At 49.8% G+C, this 24,189-nt stretch overlaps 1 protein-coding gene across 1 annotated transcript in view; it reads right to left on the bottom strand.

Moving 5' to 3' along the window:
* LOXL2 (lysyl oxidase like 2) overlaps positions 1-24,189 on the bottom strand; it is a 57,773-nt gene that overhangs the window by 13,941 nt on the left and 19,643 nt on the right. Inside the window, exons 3-7 of the mRNA XM_058820219.1 lie at positions 17,725-17,936; positions 11,059-11,278; positions 7,677-7,860; positions 2,489-2,640; positions 770-937 (exon numbers count right to left, since the gene is read on the bottom strand). Of these exons, the coding sequence (XP_058676202.1) occupies positions 770-937; positions 2,489-2,640; positions 7,677-7,860; positions 11,059-11,278; positions 17,725-17,936 (936 nt within the window). The remainder of the gene's footprint in view (positions 1-769; positions 938-2,488; positions 2,641-7,676; positions 7,861-11,058; positions 11,279-17,724; positions 17,937-24,189) is intronic.

Genomic DNA, 24,189 nt, shown 5'->3' with positions numbered 1-24,189 from the left:
GGGACAATCACAGCTCCTCTGGGAATTCCTCACCACAGAGCCAGGGCAGAATTTATTCCCAGTATTCCATCCAACCCTGCCCTCTGGCAGGAGGAAGCCATTCCCCCTTATCCCATCATTCCAGCTCCTGATGAAGTTCCCTCACTTTTTATCCTCCACAGCTCCATCTACTCCAAGTCCCTACCTCCATGTAGGTGTTGTACAAGGAGATTTTACTCTTGGGGTCTTTCCAGCTCCAACCTTGGATCTCCTTTTGGAACGATCCTTCCTCCTCCTCCTCCTCCTCCAGCACCCCCAGCCCACCCATCCAGATGTGAGGCCCAGGCAGGGGCTGGGTTAGGGTTAAGATTAGGGTTGGGGTTAGGGTTAGTGTTAAGGTTAGGGTTAGGGTTAAGGTTAGGGTTAGTGTTAAGGTTAGGGTTACGGTTGGTGTTAGTGTTAGGGTTAGGGTTAGGAGTGGGACAGGGCTTATCTGGAAGACGTGGCTGGGTTAGGGTTAGGATTAGGAGTTAGGGTTAAGTTTAGGGTTAGGTTTAGGGTGGGACAGGGCTCACCTGGAAGGCGTGGCTGGGTTAGGGTTAGGATTAGGAGTTAGGGTTAAGTTTAGGGTTAGGTTTAGGGTGGGACAGGGCTCACCTGGAAGGTGTGGCTGGGTTAGGGTTAAGTTTAGGGTTAGGTTTAGGGTGGGACAGGGCTCACCTGGAAGGTGTGGCTGGGTTAGGGGTTAGGGTTAAGTTTAGGGTTAGGTTTAGGGTGGGACAGGGCTCACCTGGAAGGCGTGGCTGGCGAATCCCAGCCCCAGCTGCCTGCACACCACCATGGCCTCCACGGTGCCCCAGTTGTGGCTGCAGACCGTGCCCCACCTCAGGGTCCCGTTGCGCTCGGCCAGCACCTCCACGCGCCCCTCGTAGGGGTTGCGGCCCCCGCTCAGGCGAAGCTGCCGGACAGAAACCCCTCAATCCACTGAAAACTTCCAAGGGAAGGGGAAACAGGTGGGGAAGAAGATTTTGTTCCCTCAAAAATTTGGAAATCATTGGATGTCCCCAGCTGGAAGTGGCCTGGGTGCTGCACAGCAGAAAACTCCCCCTTTAACACGGAGCTGGAGAAACCCTGGTGAGGGATTTCCCTCCCAGTCTGACTGGCAGAAAGAAGAGCTGTGGGCATTGACCACATTGGGATTCACAAATTGTGACCTTTTGGCTGGGTCTTTGTGCTGGAATCTGCTTCCAGTCAAGGCCTGACATTCCTGACATAGAACTGGGACATTGACACGTGGGCTGTGAATGAAACATCCACAAGGGTGGATGAGGAGTCAGGAAAAGATGAACACATTCCCAAATCTTTCATAGGAAAAATGACTCAGGGCATTCTGGCTGTGCAGCACCGTGTTCCATCTTTGTGTGGGATCAGGAGGGGCTCCCCAAGGGGAATGACGGCACTGGGGAACCATCCAGGCATGGAGCAGCACTGGGAATCTCCTCTGGGTTTGAGCTCAGGGAGTTCAGTTCTTCTCCCACTTTGGCAGGGGATGGTCCAGCCAAGCCTGGCAGTTCAATGGCTTGGACCAGCAGCAGGAATTCCCTGGGAAATCTTCCCTTCCCTGCTCCTTTAGACATTTGGAAGGAGCACTCAGAGGAATCTGTTTTTGGTTCATGCAGTTAGCACAGAATCATGGAATGGTTGTGTAGGAAAGAGTTAAAAATTGGGTTAAAAATCATCCAGTGCCACCCTCTACCATGGGCAGGGACCTTCCACCATCCCAGGTTGCTCCAAGCCCCTTCCAACCTGGCCTTCCTCATTTTCAGGACTCTGAGACTGTCGCCATGATATTTTATGAAAAATACCTTTGCCAGGATTTTTCTCCTGAGAAGCTGAGAAGCCTCAGAGGAAAAGAAAAACAATGATTATCTGCTGCTGTGGAATGCCAGAGGTGCATCTTTGACTGGTCTCATGGGGTTGTTTTTAATTAATGGTCAATCACAGTCCAGTTGTTAATTAATTAAAAACAATAATTATCTGCTGCTGTGAAATGCCAGAGGTGCATCTTTGATTGGTCTCATGGGGTTGTTTTTAATTAATGGCCAATCACAGTCCAGCTGTTTGGGACTCTCTGACCAGTCACAAGATTTTATTATCATTCCATTCCTTTCCTTGCAAGCCTTTTGATGAAATCTTTTCTTCTATTCTTTTAGTATTGTTTTAATACATAATTTTCTTTTAATATAATATATATCATAAAACAATAAATCAGCCTTCTGAAACATGGAGTCAAGATTCTCATCTCTTCCCTCGTCCTGGGACCCCTGCACACCACCACATGAGACGAGTTCAGGGGAGCCCAAAACCCACATAAAATGGGACACTCATCCTCATTTCCCCTCCTTTTTTAGTTAAAACCTGAATTAAATACTCACGGCTTGGGTGAAACAATTCCTGCCCAAAATTCCCACCCAAAATTCCCTCCCACCTGGGTCCCTCAGCTCCTCACCTGGTTCTGGAAGCCCATGGCTGGCACATTGCACCTCACAGCAGCATCTTCCTCGTGGTTGCAGCCCTGGGACTCGGTGTTGAACTTGCAGTCCGTGACCGACTTCTCGAAGCCCGTGCAGTCGATCTCGTTCAGGTGGATGGGACCCATTCCTTGGGGAAAAAAACAGGGAAAAAACTCGTTTTGTGTGGTGAGGGAACACCCCAGCAGGTTGTGAACACCACAGTGACCTCCAGCATTCTAAACTTGGAAAAAATCTGCTGATTTTTTGGTAAAAATAAAACAAAAATCTGTGAAGTTATTGTTATAATTTCACAGTTAAATTCTTTCCAGTATTCTCTGCGACTCAAGCATGCAAGAATCCCAGGAAAAACCAAGTTTCCACTGTTTCATAATTTACAAACTTCACAAATTGTGACCTTTTGGCTGGGTCTTTGTGCTGGAATCTGCTTCCAGTCAAGGCCTGACATTCCTGACACAGAACTGGGACGTTGACACGTTGGCTGTGAATGAAACACCCACAGGGTGGATGAGGAGTCAGGAAAAGAAATCTGGGGCAGGTCGAGGATTCCAGCACTGAGGGAAACAGCAGAGAACAGCTGCAGAGAATGGGCTCGAGGTGCTGGCAGAAAAATGGAATAATTTGGGTCTTCTCAGGATAAGCAGCAGCAGAAAATTGAAATTTCAATCAGAAAAGATCCTCCTGCAAATCTCAGCTCCTGCTTCCAAAACTGGTTAGAAAGAACAACAAGGCAGAGTTGTGAATGCGTTGGGTTTAATTTCACCCACAATTTACTAATGGGGTTTGGGCAGCTTGGCCAGCCCTGTGTCCACCCCTCACACCACAGCTGGGCAGGGTGGGAGGACATTCCTAGGGGAGGCTGATGGGAATGGGAATCTTCTCCCTTTTTTTGCTTCTCTCTCATTAAAATCCCGTTTGTGGTTCCCATGTGGAGCTGGCAGCCCTTCCCGGTGATTCTGCAGCCCCCAAAGGGCTGAGGGGGAGCAAAGCCCTGACCAGAACTGGAGGGAGAAGCTCCAGGAATGCAGGAGGGAGCCAGGCCAGCATCCCCAGCCTGGCAAAGCCATTCCAGTGGGATGACAAAGATGGCAAAGATGACAAAGGACAAGGGCAGAGCCTCTCTCTGAGCCAGAGAACCCTGGCAGGGCTGCTCTTCTTGGGGAAATTATGGCTCATGAGGGCACAGAAATGGAGCCAAATGCTGAAATGTGAGGAAAATTGTATTTCCTCCCATACCTAAAAACCCCAGGATTAGGCCTGTCCATCCAACATTTGCCTTCACCAACTCCTTGGAGTTTAATTCCATGTTTGTTCTCCCTCCCAGGATATCAACACATCCATCTGTCACCGTCATATTTTCTGAAAAAATTCTTTGCCCAGGATTCTCCTCCTGGGAAGATGAGAAGCCTCAAAAAAATAAAAACAAAACCAACAAAACAACCAGAAAATGATAATTATCTGATTTGCTTCTCCTGTGTTTTGCTGCTTTGAAACATGGTTGGAGATTGTTTATCCAACATGTGAATTGTTTTCATTTAATGACCAATCATGGCCAGGCTGTATTGGTACCCTGGAAGCAGTCACGAGTGTTTCTTTATTATCTTTTAGCCTTCTGCCTGGATCTTTTCTCTATTCTTTAGTATAGTATTCTTTAATATAATATAGATCATAAAATAATAAATAAGCCTTCTAAAAACATGGATTCAGATGCATCATTCCTCCCTTCGATGGGAGTCTCTGAAAATACCACACCCATGAGCTCTGGGCTCAGTGTTTCCTCCTTTTGTGGAAAAAAGGGTGAATTGTTTAATGTGGGTCTATGAAAGGTGGATAAATCCTTTCCCACACCCTGAGCTCGGTGGAAGGCACTGCTCTCCCACTTTGCCTTAACTTTCTCCTTCTCCAGGCAGCACTGACAGAACCAGAGGACACGGTCTCAAAGCTGAGCCAAGGGAAATATCATAGATTGGGTATTAGGAAAAAGTTTTTTATGGAAAGAGTGATAAAGAATGGAATAAATTCTGGAATGTTCTGCCCGGGGAGGTGGTGGAGTCCCCATCCCTGGGTGTGTTTAACACGGCCTGGGTGTGGCACTGGGTGCCAGGGTTTGGTTGAGGTGTTGGACTCGATGATTTTGAAGGTCTCTTCCAAGCCAGTGATTCTGTGATTCTGGAAATTCTGTGAGTTCTGTGAACTGGGACTCCCAGTTCAGCCACTGGGAGCTGATTTAGCCTGCAAAATCCAGCCTGCCACACCCATGGTGAGGCTGCTCCTTCAAAGCACCCTCAGAAAACCCCAATTCCCTGGGGTGCAGCTGGAACAGAATAAAGTGTAAACAGGGACACGGCGTGGAGAGCTTGGGGAGCTCCCTGAGCATCCATGGCCAGAAAAAAAAAAATCTCCTTTTCCAACCAAAACGTGACCCTGTGGCTGATGGAGGGACATCACCCGCCCCAAGGGACGCTCCTGACAGGGAGAACTGATGGATGAGAGAAGGGAAAGGAAAAAAAATGGGAAGGGAAGCGTGTGGGAAGGCAGAGGGAGATTCCAGGCTGTGGGACAGCGCGTTCCACGTTCTCCTCCCTCACGTGGCAGCCCCAGGATGATGGAGCTGTTTCCTCCATCCCCTTAAACACATCAGCAAATTCCAGCCCGCCACAAAGAGGGTTTTTGGCAAATCCAGTGGATTTGGTCAAATTTTAAAGCTTCCCAGACTCAGGACACCCACGTGTTTTTTCCTTCTGTCCCCTTCCCTAAGCTGAAGGAATTTTCCCCATTCCTTTATTCTCAATTTTCCCCCATTCCTTTATTCTCAAATTTTCCCCCATTCCTTTATTCTCAAATTTTTCCCCATACCTTTACTCTCAATTTTTTCTCCATTCCTTTAGTCTCAAAATTTCCCCCATTCCTTTATTCTCACAACAAAGTTTTGGTGTAAATTTTTTTGTTACTTTCACAAAAAGGATTTAGTGTCCTGTTTTTTGTGATTATTTTCACAACAAGGGCTTGGTGTAATTTTTTTTTAGTTATTCTCCCAAGGGTTTGGCGTCCTTTTTTTTGGTTGTTCTCACCAGGTCATGGTGTCTTCTGTTTTGGTTTTGTTAGTTTGTTTGTTTGTTTTTCTTTGGTTATTTTCACAACAAGGGTTTGAAAATAAATATTGAAATTTTTATTTTTTTTATTCTCACAACAAGAATTTTGTGCGCTTTTTAATTTTTTTTTTTTTTATTTCCACCCTGGGAACAGGGTGTGGGAATCACCAGGTGGTTTCAATTCACCTTTGACCACTTTTGGGATTTAAACCAACTCCCAAAGACAGGAAATCCAAACCCAGACCTGGCTCTGAGCTGTTCAAATGCCCTTCTATTTATAATGAGCTAAATTACTGTCCTGCTCTTAAATTGGAGCGTTTGAAGTCTGGCTCCAGGACTCATTTTTTGCCAGGAACCTTCTAGTAATGCATTACATCATGGTGTGGTTCTGGAGAACTCAAAGGGAATTTCAGAGCAGCAGATGAGATAATTAAAAATTAATTACTGGAACAATGATGAGTTGTTAAGAATTAATTACTGGGACGCTGAATTTGACCTTTTGCTCAGGAGCAGCTGCCTGAGCAAAAGGTCAAACTCATCATCCCCAGGCGTTTTTTTCAGGGAATCTTTTTAAGTCACAGAATTCCAGTCTGGCCCCAAGAGGCTTATTAAGGTTAGAGAAGAAATTCCTGGTCCTCAAATTGAGCATCCTGATGAAAATCCACTGTGCCCTGAATTATGGGATGTTCTTGGGGGTGGGACATTCCTTAATTCACGGCACCAGTGAAAGAAATGAGGGATTTTTCTTTACCAACAAGCTGTGGGTCTGCTGATGAATAAAACTGGATACTGAGAGATGAAAGAAACAATGGGAGGAACCATAAATTCCATGGGAATTCCACTGATGGACACAAGGAAAAGACAAAGGGGGGATAGATTAGAAGGGGGTCTGGATTAGGGGATTTGGGAAGTCTGTGCCTCTCAAGTACCTCAGCCAATGGGAAATGAGAGGGAGAAATTAGGATTAAAAGGAGCCTCAAATTATTGGAGGATGAAGAGACCCCCATGGCTGCTCCCTGTATTGGAATAAAGTACCAGGACTCCTCTGTCTCCTTTTTGGACATAAACCTATGGTGTTTGGGGATGAATTTGGTGTCTGGGGATGAATTTGGTGTTTGGGGATGAATTTGGGGATGAATTTGGTGTTTGGTGGATGAATTTGGTGTCTGGTGTTTGGGGATGGATTTGGTGTCTGTGTTTGGGGATGAATTTGGTGCTTGGAGATGAATTTGAGGATGAATTTGGTGTTTGGTGTCTGGGGATGAATTTGGTGTTTAGGGATGAATTTGGTGTTTGGAGATGAATTTGGTGTCTGGGGATGAATTTGGTGTTTGGTGCTTGGGGATGAATTTGGTGCCTGGTGTTTGGCGATGAATTTGGTGTTTGGGGATGAATTTGGGGATGAACTTGGTGTCTGGGGATGAATTTGGTGTCTGCTGTCTGGGGATGAACTCTCCTGAGCCCAGGGCTCCCTGGAGCTGTGGTGGAGCTCCCAGGAGCTGTGTTGGAGCTCCCTGGAGTGTGTTGGAGCTCCTGGAGTGTGGTGGATCTCCCTGGAGTGTGGTGGAGCTCCCTGGAGTGTGCTGGAGCTCCCTGGAGTGTGCTGGAGTGTGGTGGATCTCCCTGGAGTGTGGTGGATCTCCCTGGAGCTGTGTTGGAGCTCCTGGAGCTGTGTTGGAGCTCCTGGAGTGTGGTGGAGCTCCCTGGAGTGTGGTGGAGCTCCTGGAGTGTGGTGGAGCTCCCTGGAGTGTGTTGGAGCTCCCTGGAGTGTGCTGGAGTGTGGTGGATCTCCCTGGAGTGTGTTGGAGCTCCCTGGAGTGTGCTGGAGTGTGGTGGATCTCCCTGGAGTGTGTTGGAGCTCCTGGAGTGTGCTGGAGCTCCCTGGAGCTATGTTGGATCTCCCTGGAGTGTGGTGGATCTCCCTGGAGCTGTGTTGGATCTCCCTGGAGTGTGTTGGAGCTCCTGGAGTGTGGTGGAGATCTCCTGGAGCTGTGTTGGATCTCCCTGGACTGTGCTGGAGCTCCTGGAGTGTGGTGGAGCTCCCTGGAGTGTGCTGGAGTGTGGTGGAGCTCACCTTGGCCCAGCCTGGCCCCCGTGATGGCCTCCTTGGCGCTGCCAAAGCCCAGCTCGCGGCACACCACGCTGGCTGACACCAGGTTCCAGTTGTCGTCGCACACCGTGCCCCACTCGCCGTTCTTCAGCACCTCCACGCGGCCTTCGCCCGTGTTGGCTCCTCCCTTGAGCCTCACCAGGGGCTGCTGCAAGACACAGACACAGGAGGGGTGATGCCCTTTGGGTTTGGCCTTTGTTACAAATGCAGAATTCGCAGAATCTGCAGAATTCACAGAATCACTGCGTTGGAAGAGACCTTCAAGATCATCAAGTCCAACCCAGCCCCAGCACCTCAACTAAACCCAGTGTCACATCCAGGCTTGTTTTAAACACACCCAGGGATGGTGACTCCACCACCTCCCTGGGCAGGCCACATATTTATAAATATGTGTTGGGATCCATAAAATTAGAGGGTTTTTATCTATACCCCCTATAGAGATGTACTTATCCTTGTGGGGGTGTTTTGTGGATATCTTTCCATAACTGCTCCTTGAAGGCCTTCAAATAAAGATTCTCTTTTATATTCTTCCTTACTAAAATTGTCTCAATTTTCCTTTCCAGGTTGGGAAAAGTGCAACACTGGGGTGACTTCCACCCTTTTCAGGGGTTATTTATGGAAATCTGGGCCTAAAAAATTACCACAGAATCACTCGAGACACCTTAAAAAATCCATCACATAATTCAATGCCTGAAAGTGCTGGATGAAAGGAGATTTTTATCTGCAAAGGTTTTGGTGAGCATGGATTTGTTCCTCACACCTCACGTGTGGGCAGAGAATAAAAAAACCCATCCCAGTTCTCTGCAGATGTTGGATTTAGGAACATTTTTCCATCCTGGAAAAAATGGAATAAAAACATTTCTCATATTCCTTGGGAGCTTTGCAGGAGGGTTGGGAATGGCCCTGAGCCCACCAGTGCCCAGCTCTCACCCCTGGCTGCCCTAAAGAGCTTTATTTGCTGTTCACACCTCCAGCCCTGGCTTAATCCAGCACCAATGTTGAGCTCAAGCCCTGTAAAACCTGCCTGAGTGCTCAGTTCTGACCAATAATAATATATAAACAATATACAATAAATAATAATGAAAAAATAAATAATAAATGAAAAGTGGAATAGAAAATCTGGCATTTGCAGCCAGAAATGCCCAGCTGAGTGGCAGCTCCAGTTCCTCTCATTTCTGGGAATATAATACAATATAATATAATATAGTATGATATAATATAATATAATATAATATAATATAATATAATACAATATAATATAATACAATATAATATAATTTATATATAATATAGTTAAATACAATTTAGTTATTATCTGTTAATCACCCACTCCTCTCTCCAGTGCCAGGCAGGGAGCTGCCAATTCCTGCTGCACCCCAGACCTGGCTTGAGGTGGTGAGAGCAAAGCTTTATGTTTGGGAACACCAAAAATCCTTTGCTTTTCCAACTGGGATCATGCCTGGAGCTTTTTCCCTGGCTGGGGTCACACCAAGGACGTGCAAAGCCCAAACAAAGGCTTAAGGAATTACTTGGCAGCGCGTGCGGCTCGGGAGATTAACAATGATTTACAAAACCTTTCACCTCCCGGGCCTAAATCCTGCAAGCTCTGCTGCAGGGAAGAGCTTGGGATCCAGGCAGGGATTGCATTATTCCCACCAATAATTTTTCCCATTATTTTCCCATTATTGGCACCTGGGAAGAGCCCAGAGACCCCCTAAAACCACCCAGGAACAGCCACAAAATCCAAATTTCACAAGTCCACAAAATTCTACAATCGAAACCACAGAGATTCCCCATCCATCCCAAGGCTGCAGCTGGAATATTTCCCCTGGCACCCACCTAGGCCGTGTTTGCTGCTGGTTAAGCTGTCCTCTCCTAGCCCTGACACGGGGAATATCCAATTCCAGCCTTGTTTTCCAATATTTTTGCATCTCCTGGGATTTTTATGCCCCGCTCAGCGCTCTCCTCCTCACCAGACTAAACAAACCCAGCTTTCCAAGCTCTCTGTGTTTTCCCAGTCTCCCCCCAGGGCATTTCCTCGACGAGGACATGGAGGTGGAGGAAATGCCAGCTGATTTCCACAGGGTGATTCCAGCAGAATTCCAGAGCCTGTGGAACAGCACAGTCGGGCACGGGTTCAGCTGGCTCAGAGCAGCTCCAACAGGAACGTGACCCAGGGATTCCCTCACTCCTCTCTCCCAGCTCTGCCAGCTGCCCTGGGAGCTGCTCTCCCACCCTTTGGAGGCAGGAGATGGAGGGAAGAACCTGGAATTTGGGAGGGTGGGAGCTCAGCTGGGCGTGCAGGGAGGTGGGAATTGCAGAGGGGACGTTGTGGGAGTTGGTGGTGAATGTTACACCCCTAGGTGTAACACCCTGGTGAATGTGGTGGTGAACATTACACCCCCAGGGGTTTCCTGCTCTAATTGGAAACTGGATGGGATATGGGGAAGAAATTCCTCCCTGTGAGGGTGGTGAGGGGCTGGATGGAATTCCCAGAGCAGCCCCTGGATCCCTGGCAGTGCCCAAGGCCAGGCTGGACAGGGCTTGGAGCCACCCGGGACAGTGGAGGTGTCCCTGCCCATGGCAGGGGTGGAATGGGATGGACTTTGAGGTCCCTTCCAACCCAAAAACCATCCCACAATTCTGTTTTCACATCTCTCAGCAGATGCTGCAGGAACAGCCCTGAACTCTGGGAATCTGCTGGGCAGGAAGGCCTGGAGGGACAGGACACAGACATGTTTTATGAAAACTCCTTTCCTTAGGATTTTTCCTCCTGAGAAGCTGAGAGGCCTCAGGAACAAAATGTAAACATTGATTATCTGCTGCTGTGGAATGCAACAGGGGCATCTGTGATTGGTCTCACGTGGTTGTTTGTAATTAATGCCAATCACAGTCAGCTGGCTCAGACTCAAGCCTTTGTTATCATTCTTTCTTTTTCTATTCTTAGCCAGCCTTCTGATGAAATCGTTTCTTCTATTCTTTTAGCATAGTTTTAATATAATATATATTATAAAATAATAAATCAGCCTTCTGAAACATGGAGTCAGATCCTCATCTCTTCCCTCATCCTCAGACCTGTGAACACCGTCATGGGACAGGACACAGGGAATGACTTCCCACTGCCAGAGGGAATGGATAGATCAGATTTTGGGAAGGAATTCTTCCCTGGAACAGCAGTGAGGTCCTGGGATGGAATTCCCAGGGAAGCTGTGGCTGCCTCATCCCTGGAAGCGCCCAAGGCCAGGTTGGAACAAACCCAGCAGAAAGCGTCCTGCCCATGGCTGGGGGTGGGATCAAATGGTTTTTAAGGTTTTTCCAGCCCATTTTGGGGCTGCTCCCTGCTCACCTCCTGCCTGAAGGCCTTTCGGAAGCCGCTGTGGCTGCTGGGCGCAAAGGCGCGGCCGGGCACGCAGCTGACCACCGCGGGCATCCCGTTGTCACAGCTGCTGTTCTTCCCCGGGCCCGTCAGGTGGTTCCCCAGCTTGCAGCTGGAAATGTGGGCCTCGTTCCCGCTGCACTCCATGGAGTAAGCCCAGTAGTGCTGCTTCCTTCTGCTGGCAAACATCCTGAAAGGAGTCAAGGGGAAGGGGAGAAGTTAGGGATCTGCAAACAAATGGATTTTGCTAAATTCTGTGTTGAAGATTGCAATGCAAGATGTTTTCATTTACCATCTGTATGGCAGATTGCCTTTGTCAAGTGGGCAGTTTGCCTTATCTCTCTCTTTGAGTGACCACAATCACACCTCCCTGGGAGGGGACATCTGCTGATAAGAGGCCATTGAATGTCACTGCATGGCTGATAAGAACCACAGCATCCCATTGGGAGATGTGAGCCCAGAGGGAGGAGCCAAGCATTCCTGCCTGGATATAATCTGGAGATTCTGGAACACCAGCCAAGCATTCCTGCCTGGATATAATCTGGAGATTCTGGAACACCAGCCAAGCATTCCTGCCTGGATATAATCTGGGGATTCTGGAACACCAGCCAAGCATTCCTGCCTGGATATAATCTGGAGATTCTGGAACACCAGCCAAGCATTCCTGCCTGGATATAATCTGGAGATTCTGGAACACCAGCACGGCTTCTCCACTGGATTTCCCAGAGGAACAGCAGCTGCCTCTGCCCCTGGATCTCCAGAGGAAGACTCCACCCTTGTCCAGGATCCCTGCTCCAGCAGAACCAGCCCTGACACTGCAGGAGGGCTGAGCCACAATTCCAATGGGACTGCTGCCAACACCCTGACCCACAGGGTGTCAGGCTGGGTTCTGAATCTGGCAGTGTTGTTTTAGTTCACTGCATTGATTATTTTATCCTTTATCTTTTTTTTTCTTTTCCCTGTTAAAGAACTCTGATTTCCTGCTCCCATATTTTTGCCTGAGAGCCCCTTAATTTAAAATTTATAGCAATTTGGAGGGGTGGGGAGGGTTTACATTCTCCATTTCAGGAGAGGCTTCTGCCTTCCTTAGCAGACTCCTGTCTTTCCAAACCAAGACATTTTGGGAGGAAAAATGCCCTAGGATGAAGTGAGGATTGGACAGGATTATTTGGAGGCTGATCTGTGTCCCCTGTACAGGCTACAAGGAACAGGGAACAGGAAGCTTTGGTTCCACAGGTAAACCAGAAGTATATTGGGCCATGGACATCACAAGAGGTAAACCAGACAAACAGGTAACCCTCACACATCCTAATGGTGATTCTATTACTAAGAACTAAAACTCACAATTGACACTGGAGCAGATGTAACCATCATCTCAAACACAATATGGCCAAAACATTGTGCATCGGCTGAATATGGCCATTATCTAACAAAAACTCCTCAATCTGCAAAAAACTCTCAACAGATCTGTTCATCCACACCATGACTCTGTTGAGGTGTCACTTAAGCTTGGAAAAGACCTCCAAGATCATCAAGTCCGACCACTTTAAAGGAAATAAATCCCTGCAAGAGCTAAAAAGTCTGAGCAGGAATCAAAGCTGCAGCTCCAGCAAATGACACATTCCCAGCAGTGCAGATCCCACCCAAGGCAGGGACAGGGATCAGCTAATTCCAAATGGACCAAGAGGATTTGTGCAGATAACTGGGCTGGAGAGCCCCCAGAAAAACCTTCTCCTTTTGCTGCCCAGCAGCTATCAGCTGGGATTGGGGAAAATCCAAAGCCTCTCCGAGTCTGTGTTAACAACCTGAGAGCAATTTCCGAGAGCACGAGCAATTCCCCTGCTGGCTTGTTCACAGCAGAGCAGCTTGGCAGCAGCTCCTGCTTCTCACTCCCAAACTTCCTGGAGCTGCTCCAGGCACTCCTGAGGAGGCAGGGGCACGTGTGATCAACTGGGAAGGGAAGGGATCCAGCTCCATCCTGACTGGGAGGCTGCTGGGGTGGAGAGGAATGGAAATGTGGGTCAGGTCGGGCTCAAAAAGGAATTAAAACCAGGGAAGGCTCAGGGGAGCCCACACCCTGCTGGGATCTCCACGTGGCTCTGTGTGATCCCAGTGCTGCTCCTCATTCCAGGAGTCTCTGCCACGCAGAGCTGGGATGCAGGGATGAGCTGCGATAAATGGCACAGCAAGGTGGGTGGAATTTGGGGATGAAAGCAGCAGTTGTGCTTTGCTGCAGCAGAGAGAGCCTGGGGAGTAGCTGGAGAGGGGCAAAGAGCTTTTCTGAGGGGGCTTTTGGGGCCCCACTGAGCAGGTCCAGCCTTTCCCGGGTTTTCCATTTAGGATTTAGATTTTGCAGGGTCACGGATGTTTGAGGGGACACTTTTCTCCCCTGTGCTCTCTGAGCTCTGCTGCCCAGCTCAGCATTTCTCCAGGCTCTCCTGGCTCCCAGCCTCTCACTAATCCTTCCTGGAACCCGATCTGCCTGGGGATGGATCCAGGCTGGAGAGGGAGCTGCAGCTGCATCCCATGATGCTGGAAAAGGATGAAGCAGGGCTGAGATCCATCCCAGGGAGCAGCAGCGGGACCCTGCCTGACCTGTGGGGAGCAGAACCCACCTCTGGCACAGCAGAGCTGTCAGGGACTCCCTGAACCGAGAAAAAAATGATGGGAAAGTAGAAATAGAGTTAAAATTTAAAAAATAAACCCAAGGAGGATGCAATAAAAGCAGCCACTTCCCTGCCATGCTCAGGACAGAAGGGAGGACCTGAAGGAGCATTTTCATCCTTCACAGACAGGTCCAGAGAGCTCCATGAACTCCAGAGCAGACAAGAACCAGCCTGTCTTAGGGAAGCAGAGCTGGGGATGCCTTAGAATAGCAAACAATGACCTCATCCTGGAAATTTCATGAGGCAGCAACATCTGGATGGTATTAACAGCCCTCGGGAGGCTGGGGAGAAATAAAACCCCACCTCGTGTCCCCAGACTGAATCTATGTTAAAAAAGCAGAATTCAGCTGATCTTTACAGCCAGAATCTCAGGGCTTTGCTGATGTTTTGTTTTTAACACAAAAGGGTCCAGCTGGGAGCAGTGGGAGCCCAGGGTGATGCTGCTCAGGTCAGAGGTGGGAATGAACATTCCTGCTGGGAGAGCTTGGCCAGTTCCAGGTCAAGCTGGAATTCAAACCATTTCTACTGGTGAGGAGAGAGGGATTTTCATCCCAGAAAAGCTCTGAGCAAAGCTCAGGTGGAGCTCTGTGGGAAGGGTTGGTTAAGGAGCACTCAGTGTACTCCACGATTCCATGACTTGGGGAGCAGAGAACAAATCATTGCGCACAAACTCCAGGAGAATTCACCCAAATCCCGCTGAGCAGAGACTGGGGAGCTCCTCCTCAGGGCTGTGAGCAGAGGTTTCAGCCCTTGGGAAACTCCTGAAGTTATCAAGGTGCTGCCTTCAGCCTCAGGGAGGAGAGAGGGAAGCCAGGCCCACCAAAACCCTTCAGATCCTGGATTTTCCAGGGGAAAAAACCCAGGAGGGTTCCTACTGCAAATACTGAAGTGAGGAGCTGCCCAGCACCTCTGACTGGGTTTGTATCAGGGTGAGCAGACTGGTTGAACTGGGAGTAGCTGTTTGATCCTGGAGCCATTTCTTTGTCAAGTCACACAGATCTCAAAAAGGCACCAGGTCTGTCTCACTGATCCCAAATTTCTCCTCTCTCCATCAGCAAAATGCATTAAATCCTGCTTTCCCAGCCAGAGCAGGAACTGGGAGGAGGAGTTACAGCAGCTCCTATATAAAAGCCACTGTGAGGAATGAACAAGAGCAGGGACTCAACTTTAGATTTGTTTCATTTCCGAACATAAATTGTGCTGTCAGCTCCAGAGGCCGAGTTACAGTCAGGAATAAACCCCTGGCAGCGGGACAACGATGAACTCACTTGTTTTCTTTTGAGCAAGATCCATCTGCAAATCATTTCACCTCCCAGCATTGTGCAGGAGCAGAGCTGGGCAGTGGGATGGGGGGGATGTGGGAAGGGGCAGCCTTGGCCAGCAGAAACCCGATCCCCGCTTTTCTCCTGGCTGTGGAGGAGGAGTGGGGAAAGATCTGCTACAGGGAGAAGGGGATTCTCAAATTAAAGGGAGGAATGGGGAGAAAGGACTTTTCTGCAGCTTCACATTCACAGGGAGAGGGGATTTAGCTCCAGGATGAGCTTCTCCCTCTCCAAAACAAACCATCCCCTGGCCCAGGTGAGAAGGTGCCACTGGTCATCATCCCAGTGCCTTGACCACAAATCCAAGGTCATTCCCAGCCCAGAACTGGGAGCTTTCCCAGTAACACCAGCTGAACACGATGCACCCGCCCAGAACACAGAGGGAACCGGCCCAAGGAAGAACTCAGCTTTTAAACTCTGCTGACAAACAAAACTGTGCAGCTGCCAAAGCTTTACAAGCCTCTCCCACCCAATAAAACGCCATCCCCGTTTTTTTCCCAACCTGGGATAATGTTCTGCGTGTTTTCCAAAATATTTGTGGGTGCTGGAGCCCAGCAAGGCTGAAAACAAGGAAAGGGAGGGAGCTATTGGGGCACTGAGGCTCTTCAGCAGCAGAGATCTCCTGGGCTGGGATTTGGGAGCACTTCATGTTCCTAATTCCAGCTCAGTTCAGTGGGATTTTCAGCAGTGCTGAGCTGCTGCTGAACAACCTTCTGTCAGTCTTTCCATTTCCATGTGTCCCAGAGACAGGACAGCTCCTGAGCACGCTTTCATTCAAGGCAGATGGCTCCAGATGCTGCAGTTAATGCTTTTCTTGGAAAGGCCACAACTGGAAGCAGGAAAAATCTACTTTGTCTGTCTGGAGGTGATTTATTCCCTGCTCCTGCAGGGGATGGGAATCTCAGGGATGGGTTGGAGGGAAATGTGCTGCACTGGTGGAAGCAAAACCTGAAACCGCTGTCCAGGGCAACAAACTCCCTGCTCATCTCCCTGAATTCCAGTGGGTTCTTTATTCCTGATTTTCCCTGTGTGGCTTTGGGTTATTCCAAGGCAAGGACCTCTCCAGCAGATTGGGATCTTGCTAATGAAAGAAACGAAACATGGCCAGGCTGATCCAGAGGGAATGTTCAGAAATAGCAATTCCACAGGCCTGAAGGAGCAGGAAAACCACAGCTCCTGCCTGGGGCCTTCAGCCCTCCCCTGGAGCTGCTTCCCCACTCCCCAGGTCACGGAGCAGCAAAGAAACCAGACAGAATTTCATTTAAACTCTTTTACATCTGCTGCAGGGTGTTTTTCCTAGGCAACAGTGTGGGAAGAGCCCAGTCTGGGATGAGGCTTGGTGACAAAAAGCAAACAGAAGCAATGACAACAAAAAAGCTCCTGGCTCCCAAAGAACAGGAAACACAGCCTAAACCTTTCCGCTTGCAGCTCAGAAAATGCAATGTTCTCCCTGTAAATCACTGCTTTCTTCCTTCATTCTAAAGGAATCTGCAAATCCAGGGAGGAAAAGCAGCACCGAGATCACAGAGAACCCTTTTCCCAGCACCTTCTGGGATGCACAGACAGGAATTGCACTCGGGGTGGGAAGGAGGAAGCTGGGTACAAGGAAGCACAAAAAGGCTCATTTCATTCCAAGGTGACTTTTTGGGAGCTCCCAGCACATCCAGAACTGATCCCACTTCTGGATTTCTGCACAGGGATGGGGTGAGCAGTTGGAGACTTCACATTATGGAATGACAGGACCCAGGGAATGGCTTCAAACTGACAGAGGGCAGGGTGGGCTGGGAGATGGAGAAGGAATTCCTGCCTGGGAGGGTGGGGAGGGGCTGGGATGGAATTCCCAGGGAAGCTGTGGCTGCCCTTGGATCCCTGGAAGTGTCCAAGGCCAGGCTGGACAGTGGGAGCTGTCCCTGCCCATGGCAGGGGTGGCACAGGGTGACTTTTAAGGTCCCTTCCAACACAAATCATTCCAGAATTCCCTGGAGAGGGACTGGGGACAAAGGATGGAGGGACAGGACACAGGGAATGGCTCCCACTGCCAGAGGGCAGGGATGGATGGGATTTTGGGCAGGAATTGTTCCCTGGGAGGGAATTCCCAGAGCAGCTGGGGCTGCCCCTGGATCCCTGGAAGTGTCCAAGGACAGCTTGGAGCAACCTGGTCTCGTGGAAGGTGTCCCTGCCATGGCAGGGGTGGCACTGGATGGGCTGTAAATCCCCTCCAACCAAACCATTCCATGATTTTCTCACAGCTGATGGATTTACTGGCACAGTGGGAGAAGTTTGGTTCCATCCCTGCCCTGCCCACCACACAGAGCTCATCCCTGCTGGAGGAAATGTTCATCCTCAAGCTGGTATTACAAAATACAAATATTTTTTGGGCCAAGTGTCCCATCTCCAATCCCAGGCCCTGTCAAACACTGATACTCATCAAGGCCTGCATCCCATGGATGAGGATCAAAGGCCTCCCCTGCCTGCACCAGGAAACGCTGGACATTCCAAACATTCACACAAACGAAAAATCCCATCTGGAGGAACCAAGCAGTCGGAGCTGTTCCTCCCCCAGGGTCCCCCACCTGCCAGTCTGCCTTGGGAACAAGGCCCTGAGTGTTCCAGGGAATGGCTGTGGCTCCACCCAGCCCTGCCCTTACTTGTAGACGTTGGTGTTGTATTTCCTCTCGCTGGGGAAGCCGAACATCCCGCAGACCACCCGGGAATTCTTCATGGTCCAGTGCCTGTCACAGATCTGCTTCCAGGTGCCCTCGTCCTTCACCTCCACGTAGCCCTCGGTGACAGGGACCCGCTTGCGGTAGGTGGCCAGGATGGCGCGGATCCGGATGTCCTCCACCTGGATGTTCATGTTCTGTGGGTGGGAAATAAACGGGAATGATGCTGGATTGGTGTGGTGGTGTCTGAGGGTCCCCAGGATGAGGGAAGAGATGAGAATCTTGACTCCATGTTTTGTTGCATTGTGATTGCAGGATTTACCCCAGAACTTTGGATCCCTCCCTGATAATTCCCTGCCAGGTGTGTCAGACACCTCTCCTTCCCCCTCCCAGCACTGTCTGTCAATCCTGGCATTCCAGAATTGGCAGATCCAAAGGATGCCCTCCACCCCTGGGCAGAGGGGTCCTGTCCTGTCCCTTTGTCCCTCCCCTCCTGTCCCTGCCTGGTGGCTCCCTGCCCCTTCCCTGCCCCTCTCCCCGGGGTTCAAAGGAGCAGCAACCACGGGCTCAGGGAGTTCTGTTGGAGCTGGTGCTGCATTCAGAGGCCTGTGGGCCAGAATAAAGCTCTGGGTCCAAACCCTCCATCAGAACCAACTCCTTTCCTTCACCATCGCCTCAAAGCTTCTCCACAGAGGGAAACCTGAGGAGCAGCCCCTGTTATGGGGGGAAGCTCCATCCCAGCACCACCAGAGCTCCTGCAGGCCTGCACTTGTCCCCATGGGCGCAGTGCAGCACCCAGCCAGGCAAAAGTGTCTGTGGGGTGAAACACCACACACCCAGCCAGCCCAAAGTGTCTGTGGGGTGAAACACCACACACCCAGCCAGGCAAAAGTGTTTGTGGGGTGAAACACCACACATCCAGCCAGCCCAAAGTGTCTGTGGGGTGAAACACCACACACCCAGCCAGCCCAAAGTGTCTGTGGGGTGAAACACCACACACCCACAGCCAAAAGTGTCTGTGGGGTGAAACACCACACACCCAGCCAGGCAAAAGTGTTTGTGGGGTGAAACACCACACATCCAGCCAGCCCAAAGTGTCTGTGGGGTGAAACACCACAGTGCTGCTGTTTGGTTCAGCACCAAGAGCCAGACAAGGTCAGGCACGTCCCGTCCTGCTATATCGGTAAATATTCCAATAACCCTTAGAAGGCTGATTTATTATTTTATGATATATAGTATATTAAAAGAAAATTATGTACTAAAACTATACTATAAAAAGAGCAAGGAGACATCAGAAGGCTAGAAAGGAATGAATAATAAAATCTTGTGACTGACTACAAAGTCTGACACAGCTGGCTGTCATTGGCCAATTATTAAAAACAATTCACATGCAACCAATCAAAGATGCACCTGTTGGTAAGCCACCTTCAGACCACATTCCACAGCAATCAGAAAATTATTGTTTACATTCCATTTCTGAGGTCTCTCAGCTTCTCAGGAGAAAAATCCTAGTGAAAGGATTTTCATAAAATATGTCAGTGACAGATTGGAGGGAAATGGGCTGTGAGCTTCCAGGTGAGATCACAGCCCAATTGTGGTCAAGTTCTGTGGGTGGAAATAAACAGGAATGATGCTGGATTGTAGGGAAATGGGTTTTGGAAATTCCAGGTGGGGTCCCAGACCTGCTGTGGTCAGGTAGGGCAGACAGGATGAGGTGTTGAGGAAGGGACGGGGCAGGGAGGCAGAGAAGTGACAGGAAAACAGAGATTCAGACTTCAAGAGGGCAGGGTTAGATGGATATTTGGAATACATTCTTCCCTGAAAGGGGCTGGGAAGGAATTCCCAGAGAAGCTGTGGCCGTCCCTGGATCCCTGGAAGTGTCCAAGGCAAAGTTGGAGCAACCTGGGATAGTGGAAGGTGTCCCTGCCATGGCAGGGATGGAATGATTTTTAAGCTCCCTTCCAACCAAAACCTTTCTGGGGTTTTATGAAACAAACCTTTCCACCTTGTGTAAATCCATCCTCTGGAAGAAGATTCTTTTTCTCATTAAAAAAAACGCTCTAATTTATTTTGTAAGTAGCCCTATAACAAATCTGCTTTGTCACTTCAATTCCAAGCGCTGTTTTCACCTTAATTTAGCTCCTGCTCCTGTGTAAATTAACCAAGCTCAGCTTTGTTAGGGCCAGCCTTGCTCACAGAATCATTCCGGGCGCAGGGAGGTGGGAGCCCGGCAGGGGAAGCACTTTGGGGTTTTCATCCAAAGCCATGATTTCGTGTGGAATCTGGGATTCCAATGTGCTGACAGCAGCATTTGTCTGGCTCCTCCTCCACGGCCTGGGACAGCGAGTGAGTCATGGAAGGTGAATGGATTTCACATATGGCACCTACGTGAGGACACAGAGCAGCCCTGCAAGACTCCGGGGGCAAATCCTGGCTGGAGGGGGCAAATTTCCCTGGAAAATATCCCTGAGTGTAAGACCTGAGGGCACAAAGCAGCCCTGCAGGGCCTCAGGGGCAAATCCTGACTGAAGGGGGCAAATCCAGGCTGGAAAAGTTCCTTGAGGGCACAAACCAGACCTGGAGAGCTCCAGGGGCAAATCCTGCCTGGAAAAGATCCCTGAGGGCAAAAATCAGACTTGCAGGGCCACCGGGCAAATCCTCGCTGGAGGGGGCAAATCCTGGCTGGAAAAGATCCCCGAGGGCAAAAAACCCAGATCTTCAGAAACACAGAGGCAGATCCTGGCTGGAAAATACCTGTGAGGGCAAAAATCAGACCTGAAGAGCCACAGAGGCAAATCCTTGCTGGAGGGGACAAATCTTGGCTGGGAAATATCCCTGAGGGCACAAACCAGCCCTGCAGGGCCCCAGGAGAAAATCCAGGCTGGGAAAGTTCCCTGAGGGCAAAAATCATCCCTGCAGAGCCACAGAAGGAAATGCTGGCTGGAAAATATCCCTGAAGGCAAAAATCAGACCTGCAGGACTTCAGGGGCAAATCCTCACTGGTGGGGACAAATACTGGCTGGAATAGATCCCTGAGGGCACAAACCAGACCTGAAGAGCCACAGAGGCAAATCCTGGCTGGAAAATACCCCTGAGGACACCAACCAACCCTGCAGGGCCCCAGGGGCAAATCCTGAATGGAAAAGGTCCCTGAGGGCAAAAATCAGACCTGCAGGGCCCCAGGGGCAAATCCTCACTGAAGGGGGCAAGTTCTGGATGGAAAATACCCCTGAGGGCACAAACCAACCCTGCAGGGCCCCAGGGGAAAATCCTGACTGGAAAAGATTCCTGAGGGCAAAACCAGCCCTGAAGAGCCACAGAAGGAAATGCTGGCTGGAAAATACTTGTGAGGCCACAAACCAGTCCTGCAGGACCTCAGGGGCAAATCCTGTCTGGAGGGGACAAATACTGGCTGGACCAGATCCCTAAGGGCACAAACCAGACCTGCAGAACCTCAGGGCCAAATCCTGTCTGGGAAATATCCATGAGGGCAAAAACCAGACCTGCAGGGCCTCAGGAGCAACTCCAGGCTGGAAAATATCTCTGAAGGCAAATCCTGGCAGGAAAAGATCCTTGAGGGCACAAAGCAGACCTGCAGGACTTCAGGGGCAAATCCAGGGCACATCCAGGGAAAGATCCCTGAGGGAAAACCAGACCTGAAGAGCCACAGAAGCAAATCCAGGCTGGAAAAGTTCCCTAAGGGCAAAAGAGAGCCCTGCGGAGCCTCAGAGGCAAATCCTGGCTGAAGGGGGCAAATCTTAGCTGGGAAATATCCCTGAGGGCACAAAGCAGCCCTGCAGGACTTCAGGGGCAAATCCTCACTGGAGGGGGAAAATCCATGCTGGAACAGATCCCTGAGGGCACAAACCAGACCTGCAGAGCCCCAGGGGCAAATCCTGGATGGAAAATATCCCTGAGGGTACAAACTAGCCCTGCAGGGGCAAATCCTGGCTCAAAGGGGCAAATCCTGCCTAGAAAAGATCCCTGAGGGTACAAAGCAGGGCCTCAGGAGAAACTCCTGGCTGGAAAATATCCCTGAAAGCAAAAAGCAGCCCTGCAGGTCTTCAGAGGCAAATCCTGTATGGAAAAGTTCCCTGAGGGCAAAAATCAGACCTGAAGGGCCTCAGGGGCAAATCTTGGCTGGAAAGACTTGTGCACAAAGCAGCCTTTCAGGACTTCAGGGGCAAATCCTGGCTGGAGGGGGCAAATCCAGGTTGGAAAAGATCCCTGAGGGCAAATCCTGGCTGAAAAATACCCACGAGGGCACAAAGCAGCCCTGCAGAGCCACAGAGGCGAATTCTGGCTGGAAAAGTTCCTCTGTGGCGAGTGGTTACAAAAGAGCTTCTGAAAAATGGATAAATTCCCTTCCAGGAGCCCTTTCCTTGTCAAATATGTGCAAACCCACGTGGTGCCGCTCGGGGTTACATCAGAACTGAGGAATCCTCGGATTCAGCCACTCGGAAAAGAAAAATTGCCCGGAGCTTTAAAGGGCCACGGGCTTCTGGTCAGGGCTCGCAGGGAGATCAGAGCAGGACCTGCTGGGTCCTGCAGATTCCATGGCTCAGCCATTCTCCAGATGCTTTCGCCGGTGCTGATACAACAAACAGAGCCCAGGGAAGGGCAAAGAAAGAGGAAATGGGTCAGGGAGTGGGGCAAGGGGCAAGGAATGGGGTTGGCATCTCCTCCTCATCCTCAGCTCTGCCCACACCACCTTAGACAACTCACTAAAGGCTTCCCCCTTCCTTTTCCTTATTTCTCCTCCACCTTTCTGTCTTTTATTTTTCTACATTTACCACCCAGTTTTGCAAATCACTGATTCCCCCTCTCCCCCTCAGCTGCAGGAATTCAGTTCTCCAAAATCTGTGCTGGAACATCCCTCAACTCCTGGAAAACAGGATTTATCCAAAAGTGCTACTCACATAGGGCTCATAGGCTGGGCTCCAGTTTTGAAAGCTCTTGTAGCCCTCAAGAATTAAAAATAACCCCTGTGATACCTAAATTTGTTACATCTGAGGCAATTTCAGGTGTTCCAAGGGTCTGATGTAAGAGGGGATTTGAAACCTCTCCAGTGGAGCCTGAGAAATCCATTTGCAGCACGAAGTTTCTCCTGAGCTTGGCAGTTTCTCCTGAGCTTGGCAGCTTCTCCTAAAATCTTGCAGAGTTTTTGACTACGTGCTGTCAGGAAGGTATCGGAGCCTCAGGGCATTCCAGGCCTCCTCAGGCTGCTTTCCAAACCCTGCAACCCGCTTCTCCCTGGTGCAATTTAGGAAATGTTTCCAGCTTTTGGCTTGATGGAGAAATTGTGTTTACCCAGGGCTGTCAGAGGGAACTTTGTTCCCCTGTTTCTCCTACCCTGCCTCATTTTCTTCACCAGGAAAAAAAGTAATCGAAGCCTTAAATCTGCTTGGAAGCAGTTCTGGGTGCTGAAGATCTCCAAGTGTTTTTAATAAAAGCTTTTAAAAAGGATTAACCCAAAGGCCAGGGAGCCAACGCTTCAAACTGTGCTGGAAAAGCACCTGGGAAAAGATGGGAAACAGGAGGAAATTTGCACTGGCAGCTGGGGAAGTGGGAGAGGGAGTTTTCCATCTGTGATTGTGGGATTTTTCCATGCTGTAGGAAGCCCTGGGTAGGTGTGAGAGCCACAGTTAGGTGAGGATCAGCTCTGCTGCACATTAAAGTGGCAGAAATGGGACATTTTCCTTCTAGAGCTGGCATCAGCAATGTGCTAAAGCCCACACATGGTTTTCAAAAGGGACAGCCCTGTCCCTTTTCCTTGGATTTAGACCAGCTGGAGGCCACAGCCAGTCCTTGGAAGGAGTTCACACCCAGGGGTGCTGCTCCAGGTGCTGAGTTTTGTGTTTTTGTGAGGAAGCTCAGCCCTCTTGAGTCCTGGGTCACTCCAGATGTTGAACATCTGCCTGGTGCTTCCCAGGATCAGCGTTCCCATGTTCCACCTCTTCCTCATCATTGAACATCCCTGTTCTGGCTGCTGGGCCATCCCAGGGAATGTCATCCAGGTGGGAAACCTGGAAAACCCCCAAGGCCAACACAGGAGTCGAAGGACTTGATCTTGGAGGCCTTTTCAAGCCTTAAGGACTCCTGGGAGGGAGCAGCAATTCCCAAACTCCTCCTGTGCAGGAATCAGGTTCAGAGAGAGCAAAGTGCTTCTTCAAAGGCCAAAAAACCAGGGAATCATATCCAGGATCCTGAGGATTCAGCTCAAACCTCCTTCTGTGCAGGAATCAGGTTCAGAGAGAGCAAAGTGCTTCTTCAAAGGCCAAAAAACCAGGGAATCCTATCCAGGATCCTGAGGATTCAGCTCAAACCTCCTCCTGTGCAGGAATCAGGTTCAGAGAGAGCAAAGTGCTTCTTCAAAGGCCAAAAAACCAGGGAATCCTATCCAGGATCCTGAGGATTCAGCTCAAACCTCCTCCTGTGCAGGAATTGGGT

The sequence above is a fragment of the Ammospiza caudacuta genome, chromosome 26 (genome assembly GCF_027887145.1).
Source record: "Ammospiza caudacuta isolate bAmmCau1 chromosome 26, bAmmCau1.pri, whole genome shotgun sequence".
Lineage (NCBI taxonomy): Eukaryota > Metazoa > Chordata > Aves > Passeriformes > Passerellidae > Ammospiza > Ammospiza caudacuta.
The sequence above is the reverse complement of the archived record's forward strand: the minus strand, read 5'-3'. Positions and strand labels throughout refer to the sequence as shown.